At 43.0% G+C, this 12,503-nt stretch overlaps 1 protein-coding gene across 17 annotated transcripts in view; it reads right to left on the bottom strand.

Moving 5' to 3' along the window:
• Positions 1–12,503, bottom strand: part of LOC137805005 (potassium channel subfamily T member 1-like) — a 63,626-nt gene that overhangs the window by 3,052 nt on the left and 48,071 nt on the right. For 6 of the 17 annotated variants that reach the window (XM_068604609.1, XM_068604611.1, XM_068604615.1 and 3 more), the window contains 14 exons: positions 11,138–11,243; positions 10,811–10,983; positions 9,746–9,817; positions 8,397–8,531; positions 8,021–8,132; positions 7,554–7,655; positions 7,367–7,450; positions 7,143–7,271; positions 6,573–6,593; positions 5,944–6,241; positions 3,848–3,910; positions 3,531–3,581; positions 1,816–1,827; positions 819–903 (listed from right to left, as the gene is read on the bottom strand). In XM_068604609.1, coding sequence (XP_068460710.1) covers positions 819–903; positions 1,816–1,827; positions 3,531–3,581; positions 3,848–3,910; positions 5,944–6,241; positions 6,573–6,593; positions 7,143–7,271; positions 7,367–7,450; positions 7,554–7,655; positions 8,021–8,132; positions 8,397–8,531; positions 9,746–9,817; positions 10,811–10,983; positions 11,138–11,243 — 1,443 coding nt within the window. The remainder of the gene's footprint in view (positions 1–818; positions 904–1,815; positions 1,828–3,530; positions 3,582–3,847; positions 3,911–5,943; positions 6,242–6,572; positions 6,594–7,142; positions 7,272–7,366; positions 7,451–7,553; positions 7,656–8,020; positions 8,133–8,396; positions 8,532–9,745; positions 9,818–10,810; positions 10,984–11,137; positions 11,244–12,503) is intronic. The other 11 variants (XM_068604621.1, XM_068604622.1, XM_068604627.1 and 8 more) reach the window with 6 other exon arrangements.

Raw genomic sequence — 12,503 nt, 5'->3', positions numbered from 1 at the left:
CTGTGAGGACGAAGTCAGCATCAGCTGGTGCGTATGGACTCGAGTCCGGGCGCCACGCCCACCCGCAGCTTTCTACTGGGCGACGTGACGCTACACCAGTTTGTGTTGCAAGGTTTTACCACCAAGTTATTGCTTCTTAACAGTAGTGTCATAAAAGAAACAGCAGCTTTTTCCTCACAAAATATATTTAGTATATTATATTTAGTGAGTGTAATCCAATAGAAATCTATGGAAAAGAGATAAAGATCAGAGTTCCAACAGAAGCTTCAAGATTTAAAGACTGTTTGTGTGGAAAAATGAGCCAAAATCACATCTGAGCAATGCATGAGCAGTTTCTTTGTACCAAGAATTAAATACATTTGCGTCAGTGTTCAATACTTTTCCCTTGTCTTTCCATTGTATTGCATGTAACTACTTGTTGTTTCCAACTGCTGAACATTTCATGTCAACAGCACCTTTTAGAAATATATTTACTGAGACAAGTGGTGACGTGTTCAATACTTTAAGCTGCTGTACAACCAAAGGAAAAGGAAGTGATGTCACCGCTCGTCTCGCGCTACGCCATTGGACCATCGGCTGTTTCTTAGTGTTGAAGTTTAAATGAAGGCGTAAACATGCCATCAACATCTGAAAATGTCAGATTCCAACCTGTAATCTATCATTCAGGACTGTGCAATCTTGTGCGTTCAGTCGTTGGGCGCATCTGGTACGAGCGAGACATTACTTATTACTCCTTCAGTGTGTCATACTGAAGGCACTCATTGCATTTCACATGACACGATTGCTTTTGTTCCCAAAGCCACAAGAGAAGCTCTTACACCACGTCGTTGAGCTCCAGCACGGTGTCGGGCGGCGGGTTGATGAGGACGTAGGACAGCGTGTTCTGGTGGTCGTTCATCTCGTCTGGAAGGAGAGACAGAGCAGACCTTCAGTGCTGCTCTGGAGTCGTCCGTCGTCTTCTTCCATCACAGAGCTCATCAGCCACCGAGTGAGCGCTCTAACCGTTAAACAACATGAGATCCCTCGTTTCCAATCGTTCAGTGAGGAGAGTCCAAGAGATTCTTGTTACAACTGTTAACGATTACCCTTTAACTTACAAATAAGTCATTGCTGTTACCTAATCTAATTGAATATATGTAAATCATGCTATCAATACAGTTTTTAAATGGAAATAAATAGCTGAATTTACAAGTTGATGCTCCAATCGATCCAGTTAACAGCCCGACCAATAATGGGGTTTTTTTTAGGTCGATATCAATGTTGATATTTAAAGGTTTAAACAATCAGCAGAACAATCCTTAATTCATGTAATCAAAATTTTTATCAAGATATATTTTAATATTCTACTAAATTAATTAAATGATTATTCAACAAAGGTTTTCTGTATTTGTGAAATGTTTTAATAATCCCTCTTTAGCTAATAGAGTATATTATGTAGTTCATCAGTTCATTGTATAACTCAGCTGTCTATATATATATAAATGTTACCTGTAAACTGTTTCCACATCATATGTACATTAACAGTTGCAACAATATTCGTTTACTGCTTTTCCAAAATACTTCAAATAACCGAAGGAACTGTTCTGCACTACGGAGATTTAAGATCTTCTTAAGGCATCAATAAGAGGAAACGGACTGTTACACTCGCTCCCCTGATGATTCATGGTTCTGTCTTTATGTCTTTGTGTGTGTGTCTGTGTGTGTGTGTGTGTGTGTGTGTGTGTGTTGAGTGCTCTCTGGCGGCGGCTCCTACTTGCTTTACGTGATGGACGGAGGGAGGGAAAGGAGGGCACAGGTGTGTCCGTGACAACCCACCTGCTTGTGGCCCTTTATAAAGCCAGGCGGGGTGGGAGAGAGAGAAGGGCTGACCGTTACTGAGGGCACTGAGTGAACAAGGGGAGGCCCATGCTGCCTGAGACGGACACGCCCCCATGCGCAGCTTCAGAGCGGAGCCGGCATGCAGCGGCGTCCGCGGCTTCGCAACAAATCCGACAAATGGATCCCCATCGCATCCCTTTTTTCTTTTTCTTTTTTTCTCTCCTGCGCATTCCACACTGGACCAAGGCGGCAAGTTGCCATGCCAACGGACGACACTCAGCCTCCCTCCCATGTCATCACAGACACACACACACACACACACACACACACACAGACACACAGGGACATGCTCCAGCATCCGGCAGACTGGACCAAACGCAGAGCGACTGGAACCGAACCGAGTGAAGCAGAACGCATTGGGAGTGTGAGAGTGGAAGAGCGCCACCTGCTGCTGGCGAGGCACGCGACCTCTACGGGGGGGAAGAGCAGCACGAGCTCGGAAGTGGAGAGAGAAACATGGGAGTGATGTTGCGGACTGGACCAATTGAGTTTTTCTCCTCTAATCCACACATTGCTGTTGTCGAGTACTCGGTGTATTAAATGTGTTTATACCACGGCCACAGAAGAACAATCTGCATCACAATGCAGTGCAGAAAGTGTTGAGTCACTGGGTTTATTAAAAGAGTTGTGTTGTGGCTCTGTTGTCGAGGGTGGATCAAACAGACTTTAATTGGCCACTTTTTCTGGCGTTTAGGTTTTTTTCTTGTTCCCCATTTTGCAGAATATTCAAACCGTGTCGACATCAGCTGAAGGTAGAAGCTAAAGACACGCAGCTCTTCCTGTACTCTGACAGCTACGGCCCAGACAGGACTAAAAAGTTCAATAGTTAATGCTAGAAATCTATAATACTGGGTAGTAATCACAACTAGTAATGAGTACTGAAAATTGGGCATTGATTAATATCATAAGTTTGGTCGAGGTTCATACGTTTCTGTTTATTTCTTCTTCTCTGTTTTAAAGCTAACTCTCTTCAGTTTGTCTTTAGAAGTTAAACCCCTGGGGTCATCAAAAACAAGTTTCTAACTGATTTGAGGGATTAAGAGCTTTACATTTGAAGTCAGCGCGTCGACATCACAGTCTCCTGTCATCTCATATCTAAAGTGCTGAGCTACTGACAGGTTAAAGACTGAGTCAGTGCACAAACTGGATTAAACCGCTCTGGTAACGGCACTCTGAGTCTGACTAGCAGACCTGGAGCAAACCACAAACATGTTTAAGAAATGCAGGGGAACACAAACAACCTCTGTTGTGGCGTGCGGTCGAGTGGCCATGGTATAAGTGTTTATGGAAATAGGAAAACCGCAGTTTCTCTATTTTCTACACCAGGACACCTCCGCTACATGTCCTTATTTATATCCACCGTGTGAACTTTAGTCCTCCTTCTAACCTTCCATCCACAGACATAATGCGCTCCGCTCCGCTCTTGAAGCCATACTCGCGGCCCCGCAGTGCTCTAGCCACTCGGGACGTCACCTCACGGGAACACAATGCAGGAAAGACCAGGAAAAGAGAGAGAGGGATAGTAGAGCGAGGTAGTGAGAGATAGGCTGTTGATCTACCACTGAAACACACACGCACGCACTTTTACAAAAAGGCACGCACACAGACACACTCATGCAGTAAAGTTGCAGTACTGTGCTCAACCCGCTAACCTGGCGGCCTGGTCCCCTCTGTGTACGGGTGCTCTGAAATGTCCTGCAACTCTAAGCAACGGCATTCACTGTCAACTTCAATATCCTATATTGCTCATTTAGAATTAACTACAAACGTTAGAAGCAGTCTAAGAAAGATCAGACAAAAAACGTGGATAAACACACATCTTTAAAAAAAGGATGAATCAAGATCTGTGTATAAATTGAGTGTTAATCTTCAAAGGATGCTCGAGAAAGGACGACTTCCTTTTACCCACGAGATGGAACGAAGCCACTCACATAGTTGTAAATGTGTTAAAAAGAGCACACAAAATTACCTTGCAAATATCCTAGATTTACTCGATTCATGACATCGCTCGCAGTGAGATTAGAAACATCCTCTACAGGCCAAAAGGTAGAAGATAGAAGAATCAGAGAGAGAGAGAGAGAGAAAAGAAGAAGAAAAGAACATAGGAAGAGGGGAGGAAACAAGAAAAAGATCAGGCAGGCAGCAAATGCATTTGCAGTTTAAAAAATAACTTTAAAAACTAAAATGGTGAGAGCGATGCAAAGCAGCCAGGCGGTGGTGCACAGAATCACTTCCAAAGTATTCGTCTGACGCGTTGCGATGCAGAACAGCACGCCGGCATTCACGGTCATACGATGATTCCTGCGCTTTTGGGTTTCTACCCTGAAGCGTGTTGAATTGACACGTTACAGAGTCTATTTAGCACGTGCACATCTGGAGCGTGATTCTGCGTTTTGTTTTGGAAGCGTGAAGCTGGGAGGAGAGAGGAACTAAAGAAAAAGAAAGGTAGAAAAAAAAAAAGACGTGAGCAGATAAGAGTGCAGGCAAACTGCAAGTCTGATCAAATGCAGATTGAGACGCGGCTTGGTGCTCCTGCATCGCCATGCGTGACGCGCTCGCATCCACGTGTGGTGATGGATGGTGACCGTGATACGTGGGATGTGGTGGAGGGAGAGGTGGAGGGGTGTGAAACTGACGTGACAAAATGAAATGTTCAAAAGGATGACGGTGATGACAATGATGATGACGATGTAGTGCGATGTCAATGATTTGTACCACCAAGACCCACAGCGCCGCGTCTTATGAGGCAGTAAGATGACGTTGAATGACAGGAGCACAGATTGGAGTTTTTTCTCTCTCTTTTTTTTTTTTTTAACACAGCTGCACCCGCGGCTGAAATAAATGAATTGGTTGCGAGTGGGTGGAGCCAAACAATCCCCTGGAGTCATACTTTTTTTCTAGAATCAAAAGGATTTTGATTTTAACGCGTCCTCACCGGAGCTGAAGCGCTGCCGTGAGTCGTCTTCAGCGCTGTATGGCGCTCACGCTCATGCTAGCTGTCGTAGCCAGAAGCGAACCGGACCGACTGTTGAGTGCAGCGCTCATGCTGCAGCTTGCGTTGTGCTGTGACATCTGGAGACGTCGCAGTATCAGAGTTTCTATCCAACTATTAATTCAACAAAAATGTATTACATTTTGAATATCTATCTATGTAAACTGTAGAACTGGACGCAGCTCGTCTTTCGTTTTGTTTTGATCACATTTTTGATGGCATACATTGATGACATTTTTACAGGAAACTTCAGCATGACTTTTATTAATTACGTTTATTTAAATACTATACTATGTTTTTAATGAAATACTACATTTTTAATTTTTTATAACATAAATTTTTGTAACATTTTCTGACTATATATTTTTGTATAATGTTTTAATGGCATATACTATACTTTGATATTTAAAAAATGAAAAATAAATATTTGAGGTACTTGACTGGATTTTTATGAAACAATTTTTTGGCCTTTTGGTGACATTTTATAATTTACTACAGTATGACTTTTATTGAAATGTTTTCATGGCATACTATACTGTGGCTTTTCTAATGACAATTGAATGTCATGCTATACCAAATATGCTGTATGCAAGTTATGTAAGACATACTATAAAATGTTACATGATATTAATGATTAACAGTATGAACTAGAAAATTAAAATCTGTGATTTAACACATTAAAATTTAAATCTGTGACTTGATCGACGTGCACGACACGTCGATCAGCAGCAGCGACTGTCACAACACGCTCCAACCTTAAATCTGAGATTTTTAGGCCCCTCCCCACTGAGGTTCAACACAACCAATGTCATTATTTCTGCCTCCTGCTGTGGCCTTCAAGACATGTTTATAGTACTGAGACTCCAATCTGCAAAAAAATATTACTTTTTGCATCGTTATACATTTCCATGCACATTATGACGAATTATGCTGAAATAACTATGAATTAATCAAATAAAAGTTCTTAGTCCTGCTATACACATAATAAATCATGAATCATAAACCACTGCGTTGCGATTACGGCTACGTAGAGCAAAGACTGCTCATCACTTCTCTGCAGCCGGTCCACTCACCGTATCCCACGGTGGGCAGGCCCAGGTGCTTCATGCGGTTCTTGACCAGCTCGGACAGCTCCTGTCGCTCGGAGCGCCGGTACAGGTTGAGTCTCTGCTGCGAGATGCGCTCTGCTCTGCTGGACGGCTTGGTGGTCTTCCTGCTCAGCCGCCGCGCCCACTGCATGCTCTTCTTCCTCAGCAGCGGGTGCTCCGACTGGTCACTGGTGGTGGAGTTTCTGTGGGACGTCTTCTCCTTCCAGGACTCTCCTCGCTCACGGTGCTGCTCGCCTTGCTGCATGTTTATGGACACCTGAGACTGGGATCGCAGGGTGGCAGTGTTATCGCTGGATACCATGCGTGAACCGGTTGGCGTCGGCTCCACGGATTTGTTATTTATGTTCAGTTTTTTTTTTTTTTTTAAAGAAACGCCTGCGTGTGTCACAATAACAGCAATGCTCATAATTAATGCTACTGCAAGTGCATATTTTCAGGTGGCTGCTATATCAAGATGTGACAGTAATGAGCTTTACATGGTGTTATGCCAGAAAAATGTCAGTAAAAAATGATTGGTTGCTGTGTGCCGAAAGCAAAAAAGAAGACATTTGAGGAAAATATCCAAATTATAAAGGAGCACGTTTGGATCTTACCTGTGCGTAACTGTCCTTGCACTGAAACAAGAGACAGACAAAAAGACATCCAAACAAAAAGAAAATGCAATAAAAGATGGAGGCATTCAAAGCAAACCAAATCATCCAAAAGGCTCAAAAGTTTGCACATTCGTTATTAAATAAGGTACATTTACAATTCCATTATAACACCTTTTAGCAGTGTAACATTTCTAGTTTGTGGCTGGTGAGCTTGGATCTGACGTTAGCCGCTTGCATAACCTGCTAAGTATCATATTGAGCTGGTTTCATTCTTATTTATCACACTGGTTACAAAACATAGTGAAAGTTGGCTCAAATGCATATTTTTTTCTTTTTCCTGGCATTAAACAATTTGTAGAGAGATATGCAAAAAGGAGCAAAGAACGACAGACGAACAGAAACATTTTGAATGTCATAAAAGAAAGAAAAAAGGTAGAATGAGAGGTCAGCAGGAGGAGGAGTGAAATAAAAGTTAATAACGGAAAATTTGAAAAAGAAACAAAAAAAGGCATCATCTCAACCCAAAATTAGAGAATGAATACTGGAAGTTGCAGCCGGACCAGAACTTGCCTCTGAGGTTGAGAACATGTGCGACTCAGTGCGGTAGATCCCGATGGGGATCTCGGCGCTGGAGGAACAAAGCTTCTGGAAGAGCCGTCCGTAAGTCCTGATCCACAGATCCTCTTCTGTGATCTTCATCTGAGGACGGAGGATAAGAAACCAAGCAGATTCGAGCACAAACTCATTTACCTCAAACGCGCCAACGCTCGGCAGTTGTGAACGCTCCTACTCACGGCACACAGGTACCCGGAGCCGGGCGTCGTGTCCAGACCAAGAAGCAGCCTCGCGATAGCGATCATGTAGTCCTTAACGAACGACTGTTAGAGCACAGCAGGGGGACAGCGGTGAACTACTGGGAACGAGCCCGGCCGCAAACATTAGGGTTACCATGGATCATGGCTATGAGCTTTGTTTTCCCACCTGGTAAAGCAGCGTGTCCAACATGCTGATGCTGAACACCCGGCCTGCGGCAAACGGCAGCCGGAACATGAAGGCCAGGTTGGAGCCCTTATCGCGCTCCACCTGAAGAGAGGAACCGAGCAACCCGGTGTTACGATTATGTTACCGAGCTATTGCTCTGTCGCGCATTTCCAAAGAGGACTTTAAGATCCTAATAAAGGCCGAGCATCTTGGTGACATTCTTTACAATTCCTGTGTGTTTTACTTAGATTGCACAAAATAATGAACATATAGAAGTTGTCAAAGTTAAGAAGAACTACACGATTCCCTCAATCCCATTAAGACTCATTTGAAACATTACAGTGCTGCAGATCGTCTTCCATAACGCAGCTTTGAAAACAGGAATGGACCCCCAGAGTTTCTTTCAGAAAGGAAACGGCGAAAGAAGACAAGGCCAAAGCGTCATAACGCAGCTGCAAAGCGCTCACCTTCTCCAGTTTGGAGAGAGCGAGTGAGTAGCAGTCCTTGGCTCTGAACTGCATGAACCTCATGTTGGACGGGTGCGTGAGCTCCGTGATGATGCTGAGACTCGGGAACAACCTGAGCGAGGGAGAGATCAAAAGAGAGGGATGTTGGCGGAGGGAAGACATGCTTTGTGCTGAGCCGAAGACCCCACGAGGCAGTGATTGATGCTTTTTAATTTGGGTTGCTGAATAAAAGAGTGTTTTTGGCAACTGCAGTTTGTCTTTTGGCGAACGCTGAGAACAAGCGTTTGCTTTGCAGCATCTTAACGAGAAGCGATAAGGAAGTTAATCAACTGTTCACAGCTCGTTTCCACACACTGGCGCGCTCTCCCAGCGTTACCTGAACATAGTCTGGACGTTGACGATGGTCTTGGCGTCGGCCATGTAGTCCTCCTCGGCGCTCATGGTGCTCTCCTTGTCCACGACCACCAAGTTGTCGGCGTAAATGATGCCACACTGAAGCAGGTTGTCCAAGCTGGTCCATTCATAAAAACAACAGTGTTCATAACGGCGTGACTCGACAGGACATTTTCCATCCTGGATGTTATGAGGATGGTGACGAATGTATTTATATTTATCCGCGTACACAGATTGTGTTACAGAAGGTTTTACATGTTATTATAAAGTTAAACTACTCAAATTGTAAGAAATATTAGAATATGACTTTGATCCTTTTTTTTTTTAAATCACAAACTGACTTCATACATGTTTTATTAGTACATTTTAGAGCATACTATGTCACAAAGTTTTTAATCACTATCTACCCGGTATGCTGATGTAATTCTGAAAAGTACCCACTGTGGGACTAATGAAGGAATCTCTAATCTAATCCATTAACTTTTTATGACATGTTTTGAGGAAATACTAAACTACAATGTTTTCATGGCATGCTATACGATGACATTAAATTACATATTTTATTTTTTGACATACTACTTTGTTTTACATATTTTAGGACATACGGTGCTATACCATAACTTTTAATTACATTACTTTTTTAAAATGGCATTTCTATATTTTTACAGAATTTCTTCCGACATACTTTACTTAGTCATACAAAAATGTTGTTAAAAAGTCTAAGATGTTTGATTGGCAAAATCACATATTCAACGAATTTTAAATAATATACTTTATTATCACTATTTATTCATCATGTTTTATTTTAAGGACATACTAAACTATACTTTTTAAGAACATTTAATGGCATACTGTACTGTAGAGGTTAGTCTTATTAGCATTACAGCTATAACATTGCGAGGCGTGACGCTTGAGCTGCTCACTGGGGATCATGTGTTCGCGCATGTGAACATACGACATGCTAAGATTGATGAAATGGAGAACACGTGACCAAGATGCTGATTTAAATGATATTTTAACAAAATAACACAATATATCTTCAATCACAAAATGATCTAATGCACTGGTTCACTCCCTGTTCACAAAGCTGACTGATTTTCATACAACAGCAATGTTTCCGTCTTCATTAACGAAGCTTCCTACGAGTTAAAGGTCCAACCTGGTTTACCAAGTCATAATCGTAACAACCAGAAAATCTGTGTGGGAATAAGAATACGATTCATTCATGAGGCATAAAGAACGGTGTGTTGCTACGACTGAGATGAACGTGATCATTAAACGTATCAATCAAGTGAGGCAACAAACAGGTTTATAGGTAATCAAAACACATACTTATCGATTGTGCCAGCCATGAAGTAAACCATTGGAAAGCAGCAAATGGCCTCTAAGAAGTGGTTATCTGGCCTGTGGGAAACAGGAAGCAGGAAACAGCGCATGAGCCTCGCAGGCTAATTACCTCTGAAACCAGCGGGGACGCATTACGACGCTGGTGCTGCGATTTACTGATCTTCACTTATTGATCGGGGCGGTGCGGAGACTTTTCAACTGCATTCATTTCGACGGCGAAAAGAAAAAAAAAGTGGGCGAGAGGATTTAACTGGTTGCTATGGGAACCCCCAAAGTCGTAACGCAAGTTTTTTTGGGGGCCCTCCGTCTGCTCACTTTATTAGTTTCAGCGACCGTAGAGATTTGGCCAAAGTTAATGAGAACTCAGAGCGAGCTGGACTAGAATACAGTGGGGATCACGACAACACGCACAAACGTTAACACACAACCAGGCGTTCTTACGCAGAGGACTAAATAATGCAAGAGCCATTTCTCTCTTGCTCCTGAACTCACGTTAACCTAAAGCTCCAGTTGTGCTGCATTGTGGTCGCTTTAAATGACAAACTTAGAGAAATCCATTTCAAACCCACGTGGGTCCAAAGGTGAACGCAAACAAACACACAAACAGGCACAAAGAGATCCATTTCCTCACATATTTTTCACTTTCATACAGTTTTAAGCTTCAAGAACCGTTTTTTTTTATTAACAATGTAAAACAATTGAGACTAACTTCATCCGCAGCAGGCAGTTCAGTCTCTCTGATGATATGCTCATATATAAAGATTATCTTTTGCAAACTGGGAAATCAATTAAATTAAGAAATAATAAATAATTGTAGTACGAGGTTCTCATACCACTAACCCTGCGTCAATGTGAATGTACAGTTGTATCAGTCTCATGTGTAACTGCATACTATCTCATCTTCACAGTGATATATGGACATAGTTCTAGGTGAAGGTACGCGTGTTAGAGGCCTCAATATTAACACGTTACTCTTAAGGGTTGTTGAAGTTGTGGTTTTACATCGCTGTCGGAGTGAGAACAAACAAATAGCACAGGTAGAGGTCTTACTGGTAGTCCAGCAGCAGCACTATGGGGTTGAGCTCCTTCCGGGGCCGATAGTAAGCACGCAGAGGGACAATGAAATTGTAGAGACCGTTTCCCGCCGTCTCTGCAGACACTATTATCAGCTTATTCTTGAATCCGTACGCTTTGGCATCCTCAAAGCTGCTGTGTGTGCAGCCCTGGACGGGGGCAGACAATTCAACAGGAAGGCCATCAGGTTTTAGTCGTGCTGTGCTTTTCCCAGATATTTCACAAAACATGACAAGCTGTATGAAAAAAAAGATTTTGGTTTAATCCTAAACCGTTCCCGTCTGTTCCTTTGTGTGGATTCACCTTGTCGAGGCGAAGGCAGCAGAACGGAGCTTTCTGTGGCAGGAGGTGGCACAGAGTGGGGGAGCTGCCGATGTAGGGCGAGTTGGGAGGATAGCCCTTCACGAAACTGATGGAAAAGAAACAAGAGTTTACTTTAACAACATTGTAATAACGAGGGGTCAACGCACTGGAGTAATGAGGATTACCACCAGTTTTATTAGTATATTGATACTTGAGTTATTGCCAAAAATGTGGTTTATGGAGGTCACAGTGACCTTGACCTTTCACCATTAAATTCTAATCATTTCATCCGTGAGTCCAAGTTGAAGTTGTGCCAGATGTAATGAAGTAGCCTCCAGGTGTTCCTGAGATGATGTGGCCGGACAATCCAAAGATATAATCCCTCCGGCCCCGGCTGTTGCCTTCACTGACATATCATATGTGACCTATAAGTATGAGATATCCACCAGGAATGCTGTCCATCCGGGAACAGAGAGTTTCCTTCCTTCATTACTTGGTCCATGAATGACTGCCACCATAACATTTATTGCTCAAATCAGTTTTCGCTCGTGATGTTTATACGCCCGAAAGACTCATCCCGGCCCAATACAAACTACACCAGCAATTACCGGTGCAACTCTTTTTTCAGTACACTGATTCCTTTTAAATGAGTCTCATTTTGTTTGCAACAATTGTGTCGACACGGTTCCGTGAGCTCTGATTTGTAAAAGGCCGGTTGCAATTAGCTTAATCCGTTTCACGGGGCCCTCTAGTTTACCAATAAAAGAGATTCTGACGGATGCACATACCGAACCGCCACATGGTGGCGCTGTGGGTCCTCGAGCAGCTCAGTCTGTTTCCTACAGACAGTGCAGGTGCCTCCATCTCCCCAACTACTGTGTCCGACATTTCTTAAAGAAGAGAAACTACTCAGGTGTCGAGAGGCACAGTAATAGGGGCTCGGAGGTTAGAAGGACCAACTTCATAAGACTTAATAACAGTTTCAAAAAGTGTTCGAAAAGCCTTGTATGGGCTGAGGAACAGACTGTGAGATGCAATCTGTCCTAAAGCTATCTCCATCTAATGAAACCACATACAGGGAGGGAAAAGAGAAGAACAAAACTGCTGAGATGAACTGATTACTCTGACTGATAGAGGAGCGTTGAGGGCGAAAGATCTATATAAGGGCATACAGCATGAGTCCACTTAAGAGTTAAGTGCTGACCTTCCCTGTCGTGACACATATTCATCACCGCCGTGTCATTACAGCCTCATGACACACGGATTACATGCCCATTTCAAACCCATCAATCTCTCATAGAATCACTGAGACATGACGAAGAGGATGATATGTGATATCAATCAAGTATATATAGCACGGGGCGCC

The sequence above is a fragment of the Clinocottus analis genome, unplaced genomic scaffold (genome assembly GCF_023055335.1).
Source record: "Clinocottus analis isolate CAN_PGR_092001 unplaced genomic scaffold, fCliAna1.0.p SCAF_7, whole genome shotgun sequence".
Lineage (NCBI taxonomy): Eukaryota > Metazoa > Chordata > Actinopteri > Perciformes > Cottidae > Clinocottus > Clinocottus analis.
Note: the sequence above shows the minus strand (reverse complement) of the source record. Positions and strands in the feature narration are given on the sequence as shown.